At 42.6% G+C, this 21,730-nt stretch overlaps 1 protein-coding gene across 2 annotated transcripts in view; it reads right to left on the bottom strand.

Annotated features, from left to right (window-relative positions):
• ADAMTS17 (ADAM metallopeptidase with thrombospondin type 1 motif 17) overlaps nucleotides 1–21,730 on the bottom strand; it is a 170,255-nt gene that overhangs the window by 89,825 nt on the left and 58,700 nt on the right. For both annotated transcript variants that reach the window (XM_061371256.1, XM_061371257.1), the window contains exon 8: nucleotides 16,663–16,768. In XM_061371256.1, the coding sequence (XP_061227240.1) occupies nucleotides 16,663–16,768 (106 nt within the window). The remainder of the gene's footprint in view (nucleotides 1–16,662; nucleotides 16,769–21,730) is intronic.

The raw sequence follows: 21,730 nt of genomic DNA, 5'->3' as shown, positions 1-21,730 counted from the left end.
CACACAGAGTAACATCATTTTGAACTTTTGATTCCAACAAGGAATGGGAAATGGCTTTCAGACGAAAGGTGCCAGGGTCCCTTTCTAGCAAAATAACAGCCACCAATGTGGGGCTGAAAACACATTAATAAGAGCTCAGGAGATTTCCAGCTGGCTGAACTGAGCAAGCCAGGAGCAGTCCCTTTAAATCTGGTGTTGAACTCTTTAATCCATGCTATTTCTCTACAAATCAGAAGGTCCTGTTTGCTTTCAGACTATGCTCTTGGCTTTGCTTCTCTCCAGTTGCGGGACTCAACTGTTCAAAGCCTAAACACCACATACATTTCTAGTTGCAATGAACCAAAACCAGCTTCAGCAGTCTGGTAATTATGGCTTAGATTAAACCACCATCTAAGCTATTTTTAGCTTAAAGTGAAGATTACATGGTGGAGTCTATTATTTTAGGTTTATCTCCAGGGACATTATTATTTCTAGCAAAACTACATTTAACATGATTTTCAGACTCAGAAGTTCATAGTTACTCCTGGTTTTCAACCTTTGTAGGTTTCGAACACAGCAGGAACATTAACATCAAGCACATTTTGTTTGATGCATGCAGTAATAATTTAACAGTCTATTAGTAACTCTAACTTCAAAACAGTACAGAGTGAAATTCCTGCTCCACTGAAGTGAATGGGAGTTTTGCCATTGACTTCAATGGAGCCTGGATTTCGCTCCAAGTATTTTACCCATGTTGTTCCTACACACAGAGAAAACTCTTCACATGCTAGGAAGAAAGTTCCAGCAGTATTCCTCCAATGCAAATATGCCCTTGTAGTCCTGAAAGTCAGGAAAGGAAGAGCTGAGCACCACGAAGCAAGGTATGGAAGCCTGCTGGAAATCTTGCAGAGGAAAGTTTGCCCAAAAATGCCAGTTGAGAAGGTTTGTGGGCATGCAGCAATCGTGTTAACTCCCCTAACGGAAAAGGGGCAGGTTTCCAAGGTTTCTTTTAGCTTGCCTGCCTTGTGGCTGCCACAGTGCTGAGACTCAAAGTTGGGTCCTTCAGTTTTCTACTCTGTCAGGGCTTCTGTAGGATGGGACTTGGCAGCCCTTCCATTGTGGCAGCTTCCTGAACTGCCTCCTGGTCGGCACCTCAGCTGTCCCACTTGAAAAGGGTGAAAATAAACCATTTTCCTGACTTCCCAAGTGTTTAACCTCCCTGATTTTATCTCTTCCACAAAAGAGTAATGTTTGGTCTAGAGCTGTTAATTAAGGAATGCCTCAGCTTTCTGATTACCTTCATTTATCCCTTGTTAAATCTGTTGAAAGGGGGATTTTTTTGTTGGCAAACAATGCAGGCAATAGTTACTGATTAGTACATTCCTGCCCTTAACTTCATTTCCAGCCTGACCTCATGAAAGATGTCTGCCTAGGACAGATGCTGAAGCTAACACTGATTACTCAGCTCTGATTTTGCAGGGGTGTTTGAGGCAAACATAATGTATTCTTTATAAAGACTGGGTCAGAACTCATATCTCAGTTATTTACAGGCTTCTCTGAAATTGTTTCAATTCTTACAGGTGTGGCAATCAACACCTTTCTGAGTCATTCCTGATTCTTAGCAGAAATTCCTTCAAAAGTCATAAGCATAAAGGAATTGAGCCTGAGCTATTGATATAAAGCAAAGGAGCTCTGCTAAGTCCAAAGAACCATGCCAGTTTATATTAACTTGGGATCTGGCCTCAAGGTACACAGGCAACCTCTACTGGCCTCTCTGTGATGAGTTTCTGGTAGAATGAAACCAGCAACACCTTTAGAGCCTGTTTTAATTGGCAGTGCAGAACTTCTCCCAGCATCTACTTTACCTCACAATGACTCACTTGAGGAAAGGATTAAATGACCTGCAGGACTAAGGCATACCCCTAGCATGCTAACACATTCTTTTCTGAAGTTCAAGGGTCTCCAGCTACATCAAAGGGATCAGTTTTTTGAAAACACACAGTAAATGTAATGCCATGCTGATTCTTTTCACTAATGAATAGTCCCCTTCCTTTTAACAGAAACAAATCGGACAGAGCATTATGTGTTTGTAACAAACAGCAGTGCAAGCACTGATTCAGTACTCTGCATTTTCTTTGTGATCATCTAATCTTACCTGCTATTCAGCTCACATGGAATTAGGAGCAGATAATCAGTCTCTTGAAATATTCTGCCTTGGGAAGTTCTATTCTTACATGACCAGATCTTGACAAAAAACTGGTAAGAATGGCTCTTAGATCAGAAGTAGGAAAGTCAAAATGACATTACATCGCCCTGCAAACCCACTGCCCTCTGTGCCTTTTGAGTCATAACTGTCCTTTTTACCAGACACAACAAACGCATGCTGCGTGTTATCCTTCACACTGCAAAGCCAGTAGAGCCAGTACAGATGGGCACAGTCACTAGCTCCTCGGGGTAAATTTCAGCCTTCAGTTCATCACATTCTCCTTCTGAAGACAATGAGATTTCACAAAGGCAAGCAAGAACAGCGTAAACTGTCAGTTCTTCAACTCCTTTCACTGTACCTTTATTCACAGTAAGCACAATGAGACTCAGGTTTCACACTCCAGCTTCTTTTCTAGTATAAATAATGCATTGGTTATCAGTCAAAGACTAAGGCATCACCAAAGGAGTTCTACAGTATATTTATTGATTAATTGCTGCTCATTATATGTGAGTCCAGAAACAAGCTGACTGACCAGTTTGAGTTAACGCAACCATGGCAAGGCGAATTTTATCAGGAGTCAGAGGGAGGCAGCAACAACAAATCTCTTTGATGCTGCTTTCTGTAAAATGATGCTTTTAAGTAGCATTGCTGTGAATCAAAACTAGCACGCAGGCTCTCAAAGCTCTGGCCTCTCTGAAGTCTGTGCTTTATTCCAGGACACTAGTCTCTGTCAGAGGCCATGCAGCAATCAGAACTGGGTCAGGACGCCAGAATTACATTCTGGGCCTGAGCTGGCCAATTTCTTGTATAACCCTTTTAGCTTAATGTAATTAACAGCCATTTGCTCTCCCACAGCAATGCTAAATAAATGCACTTGCTTTGTTTGCTTCGGTCATTAGTGGAGCTTCTCCTCTAGACAGTTAATGTAACCAAGCTGCTCTGTTTACCCTTGGTGCATTTTCCAATGTTTCCTGTTATTCTTTCAAAGCCTGAGCCAAAGCTCACCAAAGCCTGTGGAAAGCCTCCTACCTCCGTGGATGCACTGCCTGCTGCACCTCTGAGTTCTTAAGGTCATGTATACAAATATTCATCAGAACCACGATGACTCTCAATAGGTTTCCTATTAAAAGCCCCAAATCCCAGTTAAAGGATAACACCAAAGAGCTGGGGGAAACTGGTTTAGGAGATGCTTTGAATGTTTTCAACAGCTGTAGCTCCGCGGCTGTAACAAACCACTTGAGAAATCCCCAAGATTATTATCATTTACCCCAAGTATTGTGAAGTTGGGGCAAGAGGCAAGTTCAACAGAAAATGCTATCAGCAGTAGAAGAGCTTTTCTTCAGATAAAGGCAGAAAGATGGTAACAAGAGAGAGAATTATAAGGCAAGCTTGAAAAACACACACACAGAAGTGGAAACATCATGAGCTTCTACAGTCCCTCTGCTTCAAATAAGCACTTTAGCTGGCTGTTAATGGGACCTTCTCTACAGTCTGCCTGTGAAAGCCAGACTTTAAAAAGGAGGAGCTTCTTGGAGCCACTTGCCCTGCAGACCAACATGGGCTCAAAGAATTGAGCAAAGGGCCTGCTATAGCAGCGTCCTAAATACAAAGGGGAACAGAAGGCAGTGATATCTCTTGCTCAAAGTGAAAAGTTCAGTGGGGCCACTGAGGTTTTCACATTCTTGGCTGCTCTTTGCTGGAAAGCATGCTTTCTGTACCTGTGTTTTCCTGCAGATGTTCTCTAAAAGGCTCTGTTTCTGCAAGGCAGCAGTGAACTGCACGTCACAGCTGGGTAGGTCACTACTGACCTTCCCAAAAGAGCATATGACAGAAGTCATTCCCGGTGACCCAGCTTGCCATGATTGACCCAGAGGATACCTGCAGAGCCAGGACTAAGCACATAGAACCATAGAATGGTTAGGGTTGGAAAGAAACTTAAGATCACCTAGTTTCAAGCCCCCTGCCATGGATAAGATTTCTCTCTAAACCCCACAAAAGTAATGCAAAATAATGCAGAATAATGCAAAGGGAGGGCAAACTGGACAACATCTTCGCATAGTGTGAGAGGGAAGGGAGAAGGGGAGCTGTAATTTATCTGCTTTGGCATTTCAGTGTGGGCAGGATGACAGTGCCCCATGGAAAGGCTGCTATTTAGACATGCTGTGGGTACAAATGCTATCTGTTCCTCCATATGAAGGATATAACTGAAGGACAAAATTCCTCTCCCTTCCCACTTCCTATCAGGTGTCAGTGAATGGTTGAGAAGGGAGCCCTGACTATGGAGTCCACCCAATCTCACCCACAAAGGAGGATGCTGGTATGGAAGGAGGTTATACAGGGTGCATGGCTAACAGCTGAGGACATTAAACACAGCCATTAAATTCAAATCAATATAGGTCACTGCGCAGAGAATGTACGTCAACAGTTCTCAGCAGCTACTACTTGGGCTGGATTTGAACCAGCAAGTTAGAAGTGGGAGAGAGTATAGCACATAATCCAGGCTGTGAGCCGGCCAGTCCCAAAGTGAGTTCAATGTCAGGAATTTTTATTAACGTTTGAAATTGAAGCTGCATCACTGGAAAGGTGCCTACTTCTGAACTGGTTCAACATGTTTAACATTTCAATAGAAAATGCTGATATCTTGGAAGTTATGAGGTTTCCAACCAGTTGGGAATAAAGGCACAACAGAGGCAGAATTGAAATGGGGTTGTTGGAATTATATAGGAGCTGCAGTGCAAAGTGAGGATGGTAAGTTTAAGGGTGACCTCGGAAGGTGATGCAAAGCAAGCAAAGAAAGGCAGAGACAGCCAAAGAGGTCAGGAGGGGGGCCAAGTGAGGCTTGGATGGAGGGCAAACTAACAAATGCTGGGGAAATACTGAGCTGAGGAGGAGGCAACAAAACAGCTTGTATAACCTTCTTACAAAACCAACTGTCACTAAGCCTGCTGGCTTAATGGAAAACAGCCTTTTTCACCTTGTGCTTCTCAAACACGCAAACACGGTCACTTAAGTACAACTTGACTATTACAGAAGCTGTCAGGAGGTTCTTTGGGAAGCTGTAATTAAGAGGGGGAAACGACAAATGGTCAATGCGTACATCATGTTATCTAGAAAAGGGGTATTCAGGATGGCTGCTGAGCTATTGGGTTTGGGTTTTTAATCAGGACAGACAATATTTAAAGGGAGCCATGACTACTGGACTCTTGTTTTCACAACCAAGTTTATGTCACTCTCCAATAATGAAGTAACCAGATATTTTATATGGTTATCTACTCATCAAACAGCCAAGAAGTCAACAACAGCGAGTGAGAACACACGAACGCCTATGTTGAATAACAGTGTGGAAAGCTGTGGTTTATTCAGCTGCATGACAGATCCAGCCTTTTATGATATGGTCTTCATTTAAAAAGAATTAGTTCTTTTGCCATGGGATCTGGAAGGCAGCAAGTACGATCTTGTGCTGCAGGGGACAGAGAGAAACACGTGAGAGGCTGACATGGCAGGAATAGGCAGTGGGGTTTTTACTCGCTCTAATATTTCATCTAAAAGCTTTTCTGCCCATGTGGTCCCAGGGAACTGTGACTGAGCTGGCCAAACCCCACTGGCATCAACAACAGTCACAGAACCACAGAATGGTTTGGGTTGCAAGGGACCTTAAAGATCTTCTAGTTCCAAGCCCCCTGCAACGGGCAGTATGGCTTGATTGAAGTTAGACCAAGGCCAACCCAACAGGTGCAGAAGCTCAGCACACTTAGGATAATTTCACTGTCCTTCGTGTTGATCAGAGTTGTGGTGACTCCCATTCCAACCTTCCTGTTTGGGCCCTATGGGCTTTAACAGCACACAATGTGTAGTGATGTATCACAAACCACTCATTGTAAATGTGTAAGTAGCTCTATACTGGGAATCGTTTCTCTCAGGCTATCAATGATGAAACACAGCTGAGCTGTGACCCTAAAGCAAGAATAAAGGAATTTAAGGACCAAAGGTAACATCCCTATGAAAATGTATGTGTTGAGCTGTTTCCTTGCCCTCCAACGTTTAATCCGCTTCTTGGACATGAAAAATGCTCTCTCCCTCTCTTGCTTTAGTTTGGCTTCAGAAAACAGGAAAGTGTTGCAGGAGGAGGATAGTGACTAGGGATGAAACAGTGATGGGCGAGAAAGACTGCTCATCTTTCTTTTGAGCAGAGGCTGCTGTGCTCCATCTGTAGCTCCTTGTATGCAAAAAAAGCACCCTGGTGCACTGCAGAAGTAACATGCTGAAGGGTAACAAGCTGCTTTCAGCGCTGCCTGAAGTGGGTGAGAATGAGACCTTAGAAAATGTGACATCCATTTCCTCAGAAGATGAGAAAGGAATATAAATTGCAGGGTGGAAAAAAGACAAACCCCTGGGATAGCTGGGTGGGACTTCCCACCCACCAGGGAAGAGAGACAAAAGCTCAGTAAGAAGGGCTGACGGGTCTGTCACTCACTGTTAGCAACCTAAAGGGATGCTCTTGCATGCAATCCACAGTGCACTTTGCTAAAGCTCTTGTGAAACCAGTGAAGTCTCCAGTCAAGTACATCAATGACAGCAGATCCAACGTGAATGAAGAAATGCAACACAAGACACCCTTAAAGGAAACACAGGAGAAAGGAGACACTGGAGCATATTTGCCAACTACGTGCAACCCAAGTAACCACAAATGTCCCCCACTCTACCCCAGCAGGAAGCCACCCACTGCTGAGTGCTGTGGGAAGCAGGGCAGCCTGGGAATGCACTGTAGGAGTCAGGAATGCTGGCTGCCTTCCCCACATGGGGAGATGAATTCTCCATTCCTGGAGGTGGGAACAAGGAGATGGCCAACATCAAAAGACAAAGAGGTGTGAAGTAAGTGTAATATATATAAATTCTACCAGCATTATGCCTTCTAAAGTCCCCAGACAAGCCAGTGGATACATGTTTTATGGTTCCCAGAGCAGCAAAAGCCCTTTTCACAGAAAGAAATATTTCTCAGCTTCTTTCTTGGTCTATGTTGCAAAGCTTGCAGGTTCAGTGCAAGAAGAAATCCACCCTGTGTGACCCTCTTACACTGATTCACCAAGGTGGCAGGTGACTGTAGGGGACAGTAACAAACCTGTCTAGGAAAAAGGCTTCACAGGAAATGCATGATCCAAATCTATTAGTTGCAGTTATAATCTCACAACGGATCAGCCTGAGAAGTTCAGCTGAAGGCATTTGCTCTAAGGACACAGCATTTTCAGTCACTTCCATCACTCAGGAGTGCTCCCCATCCTTATGGAAATGTTGTTTCCGGTAATGCTCCTCCCATGTACCAGCTCCCCAAACTCTTGGGATTTTTCATAATGGTGCAGCTGGGAAAATAATTCATAATCCCAGAACCATCTGGCCTTGGCTGTTCATATATGGTTTTCAAAGCTCAGCATGTTATCTCACTTAGTCTCACTCATTTGATCAGCAGGGAGAGACTTGATATCAACAAGGCATATTGCAAATTATGGCTTGGTATCAAAGCGATTTTGAAATGATATGTTCAGACCAGTACTGAATGGGAATGCTTTGGGTAGTGGGTGTGCCTGGTTGCCTACAGACCTCAAGGCTAATGAAGCCAAGTTCGCTTTCAGACTATCCAAGAATGCGACATAAAGGAAGTAAAAAGCAACTTGAAAAGAGATACTCTTCCTTTGGGTAACTCTGGCTTGAACATGTTCGTGTGAAGACAAATTACAAAGAAACAAAAAAGTCTATTATATTCCTCTTTAGAGGGTCTTCATCTGATAAGAGGTGCAGCACATGTTGTTTAACTAAGGACAGCTTTCTGGAGACCACATAGGAGTTTTCTTCATGATTCTGTTCATTGTATCAGAGGTGCTGCTGCAATGATGCATTTGGCAAACCTGGTATAAAGCTATTTCAGCAAACAACACCCAAATTTCAGGAAGAGCTGCAGATATGCATTGTAGTACTTAAGGTATAAGAAGACAACACAAATACATTTTACTAAGCAAGTAAGTTGGTTTTTTTCCTTGAATGGAGAGAAGCCTCAGGATATCTGGATCAGTACTGAAAAGGTCTCAGATGAACTAATGGAGAAAGAGCAGAAGGGAGCTGTGCTTTTCCTTTGAAGGAAAGATACTTCTAAGTATAAAGACTCCCTAAACTAAGAAGCAAACCCATTTCTAGGGAGCACCACTTTATGCTGTCTAGTGTTAATGTGTATAATTAAAATCAATATTTTCAATGCCAGACCAGAAACCTGCCCCTTCGTTAGCTGCCTCTGGAGTGATGCTGGTGAACAGCAGGAAGGGAGCCCAGCTGGCAGAAGGTGGAACACATAGGAAGGCTCTGGAAGGCACCCACCAGAGGGTGAACATCAGAAATTCTTGAAAGGTCAAACTGTCCCATTTGTGGATAAGATCTGGTGAACAAAGTGAGTGTCTCAGTGGACTCTGGAGCAGAGAAAGAAGGTATAGTAAAAAACTCTCATTTTTAAGGCTCAACCCTCAAAGCTCATTAGAGCCCAATGGGAAGGAAACTTTTCAAGCAAGTGAGAACGAACCATTATGATCAGATTTCTTTCGCTTTGATTTGTTTTACCTAAAGAACAAAAGCAGAAAACTGAGAAAACCACTGATTATTCTTCTCTTTTTTGGAAACTGGGGTTCAAACACAGACACAGATGACAAAACTCCCTGCTGGGTTGGATCCAGGAATGGAAAGAGGCCCAGCATCTGATGTAGTGAGAACAAAGAAGGCTGTTTCTTCTGTTTGTCTAGTAAACTCTTTTTGCTGAATTTTACACCCCAACACAACTCTTGGCTAAGAGGCAGCTAACCTTGTTCCACTGCAGTGCAGCCTTCCATGGACATAATGGTAAAGAGAACCACATTTTTAGAGGTAACAGCATTTCCACTGGCATTGCTGCTGCTGCTGGGTTATTACCAAAGGCTTTTCCAAGTGACAGTCTGAGATTTATCACTTTCCTCAGCTCTGCAGTCATTTTCACCTGGAACCTGTTGAACTCAGCAGGCCAGGCACACAGCATGGGTTACAGGCTATTGGAACCCAACTGCTAGCAGAAAAGTAAATATTGCAGTGAGATTGCTGCTCTTGTATAAAAATAAATGATTATTTGGTAAATGACACTTGCAAACCTAATATTTCCTGTGTTGGTGTGTACTGCAGAGGTTGCACAATGGGGACTTGTACTGTCCCTATGTTTTGGGTCATTGGTTGCACAAGGCTGTTGCCAGCAAAGCCAATGAAGTATGAAACCAGAATGCCTGTAGCAGGAAGCACATGCAAGATCTGCCAAATCATTACAGCCCAGCTATTTAACATGGCCTTGGCTTACTCAGCAGAATAAGCCTTCAGAAAGAAAGACACAGCTGGCAAAGCCACAAAGCTATTGATGAAATGAAAATTGTGCTGTCTGGGAGTTCCTAAACGACTGTCGCTTGCCTGTTTGGTGCAGTTTTATTTTGTTAAGTAAAGCTGTACAAGATGCTCAAAAACAAAGACATTAGAAGGATTGCAAGAGAATGTTGCCTCACTAGGGATTACACAGACATCCTTCACAAAGCCGGAGTCAAACCATAGAAACCCTTGCCCAGAAGCACACTAATGGTTGTCACAAGAGTCCAGAAGGCAGTGGGAGGTGGACATTCCCATGCCCAGTTCCAATGTGGTTATATCCCAATACAGTAAATAAACTATCAAATGTGGAAGACACAAGGGTGGGAAAAGATACTCCTGATAGAAGGAAGGTTTCCCACCACCATGACAGGATTAGCAGGTTCAGCACCTGTAAATATCTTGCAGTTTTACATCAAACTGAAAAAAACCAACCTGAACCAGGCCTATCATCCAGAGTCTGGCACATGACACTACTCAAAACTCTCAGTTTCTCCTTCCCAATCTTCTTTTTCTCTGAGTGATTTCTGTATGTGATTTTCTTTATGCGGTTTTTCACTATGTGTCATTGCAAAGTCAACTGGCCCAGATAAGGTTAAAACAACAGGAATATTCTACTTCTGGATTCAAATTAACTTACCCAGGTATCACGGACTGTGTTATGTTGGGCAAACACATCTTCTGCCTAGCGATGCTCCATCTTCCTCAGGTCAGACCATCCATGATCGCAGGAGGTTACACTGATTTTTTTAGGTGATATATGTTTAGCTCTGTATCTGTCTCTGATCTCTGCTTCCTTCTGACTAATTTAGGACAGTTTTCAGAAAGCTATTATCAAGCTACTAAAATCAAGCTACTTAGGTACATAATAATTCTTTTTGGTCTAAACCAGACCCCTCAGTGTGTTAGCAAGGGTGGAAGGAGCATCTCCTTAAGATCTTAGGCTATACCTAGTCCTCTCTCAAAACCAGAACATGTTTAATAATTGCTTTGACTAGATCATACCGTTCTGATGCACAAGCATGTATGATGAAATAGGCAGTGTTACATTATGTCTTTTTGGAGTTGTACAGAAAAGGGCTGTGAAAATGTGCTTGCAATTATCTGTGGAAGAAGAATGAAACCTGGGAGGAGGGGAGCAAGAAAAGGGAGCCTGGGAACAGAGAGAGACATTCCACAACAGATTTACAACACAAATGGCAGAAAATAAAATTAGCAGCTCCAGGGTGGGGTACAGACTGTTGCCAGCAGCTTTGGCCAGCCCCAGGGTGCGTCTACATGGCAGCCAGTCCCTCCCAGTAATCCTGAGACTGCAATATACTGGCACAGTGATGTACTCCTGTGAGATTTAACATGGAGAGTGCTGGCAGGAGTAGAACGTAGCTGGGGTAGTAACCTGAATCAAACTACGAAGCTACTCAGAGAGTCTTGGTGCAGCAACACAGTGCTAGTACCTGAGCTTGCTAAAGTAAAGCTTGCATGGGATTGCCTCTGGCTCCAGTCACCCTTGGATCCAACTGACCTTGATTTTCAGCGCCCTACAAATGCAGACATGTGAGTTCCAACACATTGTTTTTTACAGCATGGTCATAACACCCACACAGCATTTTACAAAGGCACAGAGGGACCACAAGGCAGAATCGATATCCAAACTGCCAGCAGTGTGATTGGAAAGGCTTATCCAGTCACAAGGAAGATCCTGTCAGCCACAGGCTGCATCCCCGAGCCACCACATAAATGGATACTCCCCTACAGCCCCACAAGATGGGCAGCTCTTTGCAAGGTTTCTCTCTAGTAAAACATTAATGCACTGGAATGAATAAGATGCCTGTAGGCATGTGTTAAACCGGAGTCTTTAACTACATGCTGAAATACTACCCTGTGCATAGAAGTTTAGCCTCATTTGCAGGGCAGAGAGACTGGAGTTAAACTTGAAGCTGTCCAGATAACCCTGAAACTGAGACTTCAGTGCTTCTACATGTTTGATTCTGCAGCTTTAGTAATGTTGGTTTTAATGCCTTTTGGGAGGTAAGAAGTGATCTGGGGACAGACTGTTTCCTGCCAATTAATTGCTGTACTTTTGCAAGAGCAATGAAGAAAAACATTCCACAGAAATTCAGGTCAGGCAGAACCTGCCTGGTAAATGTGGGGCTCACTCGTGCCTGTGCTCCACCTCAAACAGCAGTTGCAAGGTCTGCCTTCTTTTCTGTGTCTGATCCTGCTGTCAGCACCATCACACTCGGGGATCCCACTGGTTGCTTTGCCCATGCTTCTGAAAACAGCTCCTTACAAATGCTATGGTGAAAGCCTTGTGTTTGCCATCATTACAATGCAGATGGTGAAAAGAGCAACACAGAACAGAAAGGAAGCTCAGATGGGATCCCTTTTGGAAAAATAGGTTTAATGTTTAAATTCAGTCAGGACAGAAACTACACTCAGCTGCATACATCAGTAGAGCTGTGTGTTCAAGGCTGAACTCTGGTGAGCTGCTCTAAAAGGGGTAGGGAGAGTTGTTGGGGTTTTTCTTTGAAAACAGCTTCTCAGTTCCCACATCCTGCATCTCAATGTTATAATCCCAGAGACTGTAATGAGAGAGTTTGTAGCAAAGGTCCCTCCATTTTTATATGCTCAGGTCTGTGTTCATTTAGTATGGTGGTCGTCAGCTTTCACATGAAACTTTGAGTTTTTAAAATGCATTATTTGAGCAGATCCCTGTAAGCTGCAGGGTGAGGAAAAAGGGGACTTTGGTTCAGTTCTTAGGAATTAAACTTGTGTGCCCCCACTACGTTGGCCTGGCTGTGCCAGTGTATGCTGTCACAGGACTCACTCTGCACCTTTTGGATGTGCTTCAGACAGCCTTCAATGTTTTTACATTCTGCCTCACAACTGTTTGCATGACAACCTCCCTGCTGGGTGCTGCACTAGATAGGCTCAGGAAGGTAAGTTTATTCACAAGTCTATTAGCATAAGTATCAGGCCACAAAGGGAACATCCAGAAAGTGCTTTTCTCTTACCTGCAACACACCACAAGGGCCATATTTAATTATGCAGCAATTATTTATGTACTCTAAAGTAATTTTAGCCAAGCTACATCTATCAAGATTTAACATCTAAAGCAAATGATTACACTGGACAGAAACCTACTGGTTCTAAACTCTTCTCTTGTCTGATTCCAACTCCAGAGCTATTTGGTTTGTGCACTATAGGCTTTTAACCTTTGGACTCGTTTTTGTCCTCATCTGTTTCAGCTTCAAGTTTGAGGCCATGCGGTTTCACGACTGTTGGCAGCAGACTGCATCTTGCTTATTGTCAGTTGAATTTGATTCACTTTCTTCAGGGCATTTGACACGGGGTGGCTTCCAGCCATACCACCTCCAGCTATTCTCTCACCATCCAGGCAGTGCCAGGTTCCGCTAGCTCATGAATGGGAATCTTCCCCTCCTCACCCAAGCCTGTCCCCCCATCCCACAACAGGAAAGCTGAGGCTGTTGAAAGAAACAGGAATGGCAACAAAGCTAGCATTGTTGTCCTGAAAAACCACTCACTGGCTGCAGCCCACCCGCTTCATTTAGGGGGTAACGGATATAAGGCTGAATCCCAGGTTTTGTTTAAAACACTTATGTGCCTTTTTTCTTTGGAGAATGACTTGAAAATGGTAACAAAGTCACTGCTGTAGGCAAAAAGAGAAACCAGGGAGGGGGAAATGGCACTATTTTTCTCAAAGTCACAGTTGTTCAGGGTGGTCTTTAGGGTATAAATCTCAGTCCAGCTTCACACTGGTACATTTCATAGAGGAAGAGGGATGCACCATTCAAGACCCCACTGGCAACAGTAGGGCATTTTCAAGCTCTTAGTGATGGAGTTGCCCTTCTAGTCTGAGGAAAGATAACAGAAGGAGGTCAGCATGTTAAGCTGTTTATAATATGAAGACCTTGGATTTACACATTTTAAGACTTCAGGGACCACTGTGATCTCTGTGTCTTCCCTTTTGTGTAAGTCAGAACACAGTACTGCACCAGTAGTCCCTAGATATAAACCAAGTAACTGTGGTTACATTAAAGTACATTTAAAAGACATCCACTATTGACCATGCTGAATGAAGGAACAAGGTTTGCTGAGGGTCCTGTCTTGTATGGTAAGAAGCTTATGATTTGCAGCCTCATCACATATTAAGTATCCTCTATCCTGCCTGTTACCTTTTTGTAACAGCAAAATCCTTCTCTTGGACTCCCTGTGGGAAAAGTGGCATCTAAATATAACGGGATGCTCCCTTTGTGTCCATGGACCAAAATTATCACTCCAGGTTTGAAGATACAAATACAAAAGATAAAAGTTATATCATTCACCCCATCATCAAGCTATAGGTTAGACCTAAAGATTAACTTTTATAGGAGCTATAAGCACCACCCTAATGGGCTTATTTCATGATGTCTCCATGTTTTCACAGTGCAGCTGTCTGCAATAGTGTTTCCTGCAGTGAGTCCAAATGACATTTGTGGCAGATTAGGAATCTGACACTCCAATTCGTAATCCATTCACTTTTTCCAAACCCTACATCACAAACTATCTGTGGATGCCAAGCTGGACTTGTGATCTCCACAGATATTTGTTAGTCTTAGGGCAAGAAGCAATAAATCTCTCAGCTTTTCTGCACACATCAGGAAATCAGCCTTCAATAATGCTCACAATTATGGGTCTCCAAAATGCATATTTTTGCCAATATGGACGTAAGTTTTGGTTAGGGTTTTTCCTTTTTAATTAAGAAACTTGTGCCTAGTTTTCCTTGAGTTTCATTTCTAAACCTGCAGCTCATGTCAACTTCATCTTTGTCTCTGCAATGGGTTTCCTTACATTTCACTTAAAAAATACCAGATTGCAAACAATCCTTTTACTTGCACAAGACAGGCTGAAACAGGAGGGCTCAGAGCATACTGTTGTGCTTCAAAACCAGAAGAATAAAGAGTGGGCTGACACCTGGAAAGGTCAATGAAAAGACTCCTGTTGACTTCAAGGCCAGAAGGGCACCAGTATATTGTCCAGATGTTGAACTACAGTAACTAGGCCACTGGGGGATGACAGTATAGAGGGATGATGCCGATGCTCAGGTTGGGTGCTGAGTGAGAGATGGTATTTTTTCTCCCATTTCTGCTCATGAGGCAGCTCTGTTGGAAAATGCAGTCTCCTTTGGCATTTGCCCTCCTTCACCTGCAATCTTCATGTAAGCACTCCAACTCTCCCCACAGTGGGATCTATGCCTTTCCTGAAGCAGAAGATTCTCTGCACAATAGCACATTCACTGTCTAAATTCTCCAGGCTACTCAACTCAAGCCACCCTCTTGTCACCTCCTTTAAACATCTCATACCCACCTCGTGAAATAGTTTGCCACGATGGAGGCAAAGAAAGAAACCAGCAGAGAAAGGACATGATGGTCTTACCACCAAGACTGCACTAAGGAAATGGAGTTTGCTATTTTCTGCACAGATGGAGAGCTGTATCCAAGAGCATTACATCCCCTTATTTATGCTGTGGATTTCTTGCAAGACAGTATTAGAAGGAAACTTGACAACTCTGCTGAGAAACTTGGCAAACACCAGGGCAGGCCAGGCTCTCTCTTTTACACAGCTGCATTTTCTGCAGCTCAAGTATTTTTCCCCTCTTGCTGTTTGCCCATCCAAAGATGAGCGCTGAATTTCCCTTAACATTACCCACAGGTTAATTTGTTATTAAGTTTAGGCTCGGTTTAACATCTTGGCATGCAATTTAAATAAAACCAAAACCAAATGTCCTTCATTTCTACTGAAACCACCCTCGGTTTGGCTCAGATGCCTTTGGTGTCACTGAAGGGTGAACAGGAGATTCATTTTTGTATTGTCATTTTCTGGTAGTAACCTAAATATTCTCTGTGTAACTTTGAAACACATTGCCATGAAATAATTATTTGTTATGGAATGAGACTGGCCAGAATCTGAACACAATATATTAGCCCTGACTTAGCTGTCAAATACTTGTTACTGTAGGAAAGGAAGATACAACAAAGTGTAGGAATCCTAAAGGGTGCAGCCAAAACTTAAGCACAACTTCTTACTACAGGAACAGTGGTGTGATATCCCATCTTCCATCCAGCCCGACTAAAGGAAGGAGTACTAGAAAATCCCATAGGTAGAACCCTTGCCCCTGGATAAATTTGTTCCTGGTCTAATTCTACACCTTCCATAGTCTAACTGTGACACAGTGCAACCAGATTGATGTCAATGAAAAGGGGAAAAAGCTCATAAGTATTATTGAATAAGTGCATATTACACTTAGCCTGGAAAGCAGTTCATGTGGATGCTGACCAGTGAGTTAACCCATTAACTGCACTAAGATGATGATGCATGTGACTCTTCAAGTCAGTTATGTTTTCTTCTATGCAGGGGATATTTACAGCTTTAAGAAATTGCCAAAGTCACCTGCAGAAAGGAAACAGTCATCTTGTTCTGCAAATCTCTGCCTAGCTAGGAACTGTCACGCTCTTTGCTGGTTCAAAGTCAGTGTTCAAAGTGTGTTAGTTTTATGATTTCTTCCTGTTGATCAAAAAATACTGCTTAAGGGCATTTCCAAAATACTGATGCTTACAATTTCATCCACAGTAGATTATTTCACATGCAAAGCTGAAACCATCACCAAAGTATTTAACTATTAAAACCCTTGACATGGACATCTGAACTTCAGAGGAAATTTCGCAAGTTCAAAGATGTTGATGTTGTTTTTGTGGACCTATTCTACAGTGTAAACAAAAGCAGGATTTGTCTCTAGGTACTATCGATCATTCAGGAGAATGAAGCCTTTTTGTGCTCAAAATCAAAACATAGAATGGAAAACAGGGGAAGATCAAATAGAAAGATTTATGTATGCTGAAATGAATATTTGCATAAGACTCCTAAAAATTTAGTTATTTATCAATCTGCAAGATTCATGAAATAACAAACATGCCACACTCATAATTTCACTTGTAAGGCCTTAAAAAGAAGCATGCTACAGTGGCATTAGCAAAGCAAGAAATAGGAGGACAAGTTCTTACTTGTGCCCAAGTTCATGCGCAATTGTAAATGCCAGGTTGAGACCGTTGTCTTCAGCAAGAACACACTTTCTCTTGGCACTGCAGACACCTCCCAGGTAGGCAATTCCTGCAACAGAAACACCGAGAATGTTCCCATCAGAATCAGTGAAACAGCTCATTCACTCACACATTCAGCAGTAACTCTACCAAAATGATAAAAAATACAGCGAATATAAAACATATTAGAGCAGTTTACACGCAAAGTCATCTGAGTGTTTTTCCATTATCCTACTGAAAAATCAGCCTAGGATTTTGTCAGATAGGAAACTAGTGAAACACAAAAGGAAATAGATTTTGCTATCTCAAAAATATATTTCACTGAATAAAACATTCATCTATTTATTCACACCCCACATATAATATTAGAAGATGGAGTGAAGTAGCCTCAACAAGCATTTCAATGCAGGAATTCTGATTTTCAGAATGAAGTTGAGGAGGGGTAACAACAAAAGCAGAGACTTTCTGAAGGATCTTACATTTCCCCTTATTTTCATACTTGGAGAAAGCAAAAGTGGCAGAGTTGGAAAAGCTGGCAAACTCCTGGTGGTGAGTCACAGAGCCAATGGAGGTGGCAGGAGTCTCCTATGACTTAGTGGAATTTCGGATTTGATCCCTTGGACAACTGTACAGTACTGTCTAGGCCTGTTTGTGTGGGCACCACAAATGGTTGTAGGCTGAAGTCAAAAAGGAATCCAGAAGTTATGGCATGAAACTTCAGCTATGGAAAAGCAATAGTCCTCATATGCCCTTCCTGCATCCAGACAACAAATTGCAGTTGTACTTGGAAATGTTGTGACGGCATCACAGGCCATGCACAGGACAATTTCCTGATCCAATTTTGTTTCATTTGCCACCTAGAAACCACAGTTAAGCCTTTGGGAGTCATGCACAAAGGTTAAAAGACAGAGATTAAGGATGGCTCTATCTGTATAAACCCTCCATGGCTACATGAGCACCTCTCATACACTTCAAGGGTGCCTACAAAACGAGATTTCCAGACAGCACAGAGTACCCTAACACCCGAGTCCATCCTTCTGATAACTTTCATAAAGTGAGGCCAAGTCAATGTTTGGTGTCACCTGCAGATAGGAAGGGGCTATATTGCCATGACTGGGAGATGTGGTGTAGCGAGTTCTGTCAAGATATTAAAGGGGGTTGAATATGAATTAAAATTTCAAATACACGACTTCAAATAGTGATTCTTCTGAAGTCTGTCTTCAGTGGTTCTGATCCCCACTGAAACTCACTGGCAATAACACTGCTCTGTGCCAAAAGCCTCAGTTTCCAAAGGTGGAAAACTAATGATTGAGATCTCATACAACCATCAGTGGCTGAAAAAGAAGTGACTGTGGCTCACACAGAGTCACCTTATATTTATTAGCTATTTTCAACGCTTAGTGTGGATCCTGTGTGGCCATTAGAACGTTTGCAGTGACCAATTTAAAAATGTAGACATCTAAAATTAGTTTATTATTACAATTATTAAAGACTCCTGTGGAGCCCAGGGATCAGACAATAGAGAAACAGAAATGGCCTGGGCAGTGAAACTCAGAATCCTAAAGAGCAGAGAGCACAAAGCCTTGCAGTGCATGAAATGAGCTCCTGAAGAAGTCCATCTCATGCACTGCTGAGTGCTTATTAATCAGAGTCATTCTGGAGCAGCCAGCCAGTTATAACAACGGTTAGAACAGTTTAAGCCTGAAAAAGCTCACCTCAAAAATGGGTTTGAAATATATATATATATGTCCTATTAAACTATTTCTTTAAGACTATAATTTTCTTTTGGACCAATAATTTTACCATTACTTTTTTCATTAGAACATAAACAGCAAATGTGCTCTTGATCTGCAAACATAAGCAGTTCTTTAGTAAAACTACCTGAACCATTAAGATAAATGCAACTTTTTGTAACCCAATACGATGATTCATATACTTTATATACAGATACACCTTTAACTGGCAGCGACTGTAGCTCAGTGCCTGGGTAGCTGCATTAATATGATTTATTTTGTTGTGGGGATGAATGGAAACTGATGTTTGCATCTTAAAATTCCAGATTTTTATCTGAGCCTGTCAAGTCTGCAGAGCTGGAATAAAATCCTCATGAACTCAGACATGTTTGGGAAAACCCTGGCATGCCGTGGATCTACCACGCTGGGAATAATGCAAGAGGAACTTCTCTCATTTGGTAACTTTGCTTCTGGCCCTGTCTGGGGGACAGGTGTGTGAAAATGAAAAATAGGGAAGAAAGCCGAACTGGGCTTTTTGGATTGTTTGGTTTTCAAACACCCCACGCTTCTGTGCTCAAGCAATTACACAGACAGGGCCTTTCCTTAGGGTAAAACAAGTCCTTATCTTTCCAGATACACTACCTGCTGCCAGCAATTCCCACAAATAGACTTTTAATATCAAAGAAGATGAAGCAGGAGCATCAGTGGCAGAGTGACATGAAAGCTATTTACTATTTTTACTATTACCAAGGATGAGGGTTTTTTCCTTTCTCTCTTGAGAAATTGTGTAATTACAGCCCATAACTTCTGTGTTTGAACACACAGAGCTCTCTGCACTTCCACAGCAAACCTCAGCACACAGGCAACTGTGGAAACTCCCATTTATCCAAAAAGTTGTCATACATAAACAGTTCGCAGCTGCTGGCCTCAGCTAATGAGCCCTCCACAGCAATATCTCTAAGGGGAATGATTACATTCATCCTACCAGCTCAGTTAGGCATTAGGATATTACATACTTGCCACAGTGATAGCCAAAGCTGGAAAAAGACAAATTCTGGTGCGTGGGTTTACATTTTATCCTATTCAAAACACCCAGGGCTTCCTTCTGATGGCTGTGGAATATTCACTCAGCAAGTGGTTTGTCCAGGTACTCCAGCTTTCAACTCTCTAATGTCTTGTTTTCATTGCACTCCTAATACTTTAATCTCTTCTTTTGCCAACCACCTCTGGATACAGAACTTTTACTTGATTAAAACTTGGCTAGCTTTCCTCATCTCAATGTATTCGCTGTTGGGAAGGGAGCCAGACTTGAAGTCCTGAAGCCTGCTTGGCACAGATGGAGACTCACTGCATATCCACATGCACAGAGCAAACCTCCCATTCTCCACCATTACTAGTTTGGTGTTGAGCTGATGTTTTTCTCATCCTCCCACGATTTTCAATTTGTGCAGCTCACACATTGCCATCAATTACACTCTTGTAGCCTCTCTTAACATCCTACATAAGTGAAATCAGGAAACCCTAGAAGTGATTCATGCTCTGCCTTTCCGTTTGATGGCAATGATATGTTTGACAGAGATGCCCTGCCTGTATTTACACATCAAGTCAGTCACCAAGGGAATCTTTCAGTGCTTATGATCTGTAAAGAGGAAAAATACTTTTCCTTTATAGAAAGCTTACATATAAAAGGTTCCAATTTTTTAAAGAAAAAAAACATTAACAGAAATACCAACTAAGCTGCCTCCAAGGTAGATAATAACACAATCCCTGTTCTACAGCTGAACAAACAGAGGTCCCAAGAAGTCAGCAGGATCCAGATGAAAAGAACACTATTCATGGAAGGGCCCTCTCCAGCACGTTTAGCATGGAGAGGCTGAGGTTGTTACCATCACCGTCCTACTGAGCCTCCAGTTTCAAGTTTGGTTTTCAGGGGTCATCCAGAAGAAGCTAACAGGGTGAGCTGTTCCCTCATTTTATGAGAAGGTGGTAATTCAAAGCCAGACATGCAATTTTAGTGGCACAGATTAATTTGGCTTAATGCTGGATAGTCATCTAGATGCCAATTTCTGTTAATCTTGCAGTAACATCATGGTTTCCATTAGAGTTTAATATCTGCGTATGGAAACAGTTTTCTTTAGCAATAATTTTCATTGTTGCCGTATTTATTGAAAACCACGGTGGAAACAATACACTCATTCTGAATCAACCAGTACAGGAATTACAGTACAAGCACCCAGTGCATGAGACACAGCCACAGGCAGGTACGAAAACAAGTTAACAACCAGGCCAAGTGTTGTACCCAGTGCAAATCACAGTATTTTAAACTCATGTATTTATATAGGAAGAGCTTCTGATGCCACAGACCCACTCATGGAACAGGATCCCAGGCACTGCAAGAAGTCAGCCACAGCCTATGTCAAATAGACCTCCCCATAAGTAAGCCTTTACCACTGAAGGGAATGTGAAATATGAAATAAGCTCAATCTCTATGTACCCATGAATTCTACACTGACAACAGTGACAGTGTTTTTCCCTCTGCCTGTAGTTAATCAAAATGCAGAGAATATTAACCTCTCTCACTCTCTTCATGCCATGCAAGAGACAAAAATGAGTCCAGGGAAATAATCAGTCCACAATTCACTCGTCCTTGTTGAGTGGCAGCACATCCGCTCCCTGCTGAGGGCTTAAATTCCCTGCAGGGTGGGAGGCGGTTGAAATCATATCAAGGAAACAAAGCAACAGAGGACTGGTCCAAATACAACTCTCTGTGCAGGACTGGGTAGGCACTAGCTCACAGGGGAAAAGTTGAAGTCAAAGTCCTCAAGAGGAGTTTATAGAATTTAAGCTGGAATACCATCCAGGCAGGTGGGCTGCTCCCCTAATTTTACCTGGTGGAGAAAAGGAGTGGAAGTACTGACTACTTCGAGCATCGCTAAGCCCATGCCGTTTCTGCAGGCAGAGGATGGTCTGTATTCCTGGGAATCCCAAGAAACCTCTAGCTTAGGGAACATGAGGTTCACTCCTCCAACTTTACAGCACATATTTGTTTTCACTGAGAAACTAGCAAGTGCTACACCAACTTTACAGCCAAGCAAGCTAAGAACATTCAAATAACTGGTGAGATCACACAAGCAGCCACCTGACTTCCTGTACCCAGCCAACTTGTTGCAAAAGCACCCGTCATCACCATCCTCTTCTGACTTTGGAGAATTTACCTTATCCCAGATTTCAACATAACCTCTATAAAACTATTCCTTGCCCTCCAAACAGCAGGACCTGCAGACATGCAGCATGCTTTC

Source organism: Neopsephotus bourkii, unplaced genomic scaffold (genome assembly GCF_033783945.1).
Source record: "Neopsephotus bourkii isolate Nb327-2 ecotype Australia unplaced genomic scaffold, CSIRO-AGI_Nbou_v1 NB_1572, whole genome shotgun sequence".
NCBI classification, from domain to species: domain Eukaryota; kingdom Metazoa; phylum Chordata; class Aves; order Psittaciformes; family Psittacidae; genus Neopsephotus; species Neopsephotus bourkii.
The sequence above is the reverse complement of the archived record's forward strand: the minus strand, read 5'-3'. Positions and strand labels throughout refer to the sequence as shown.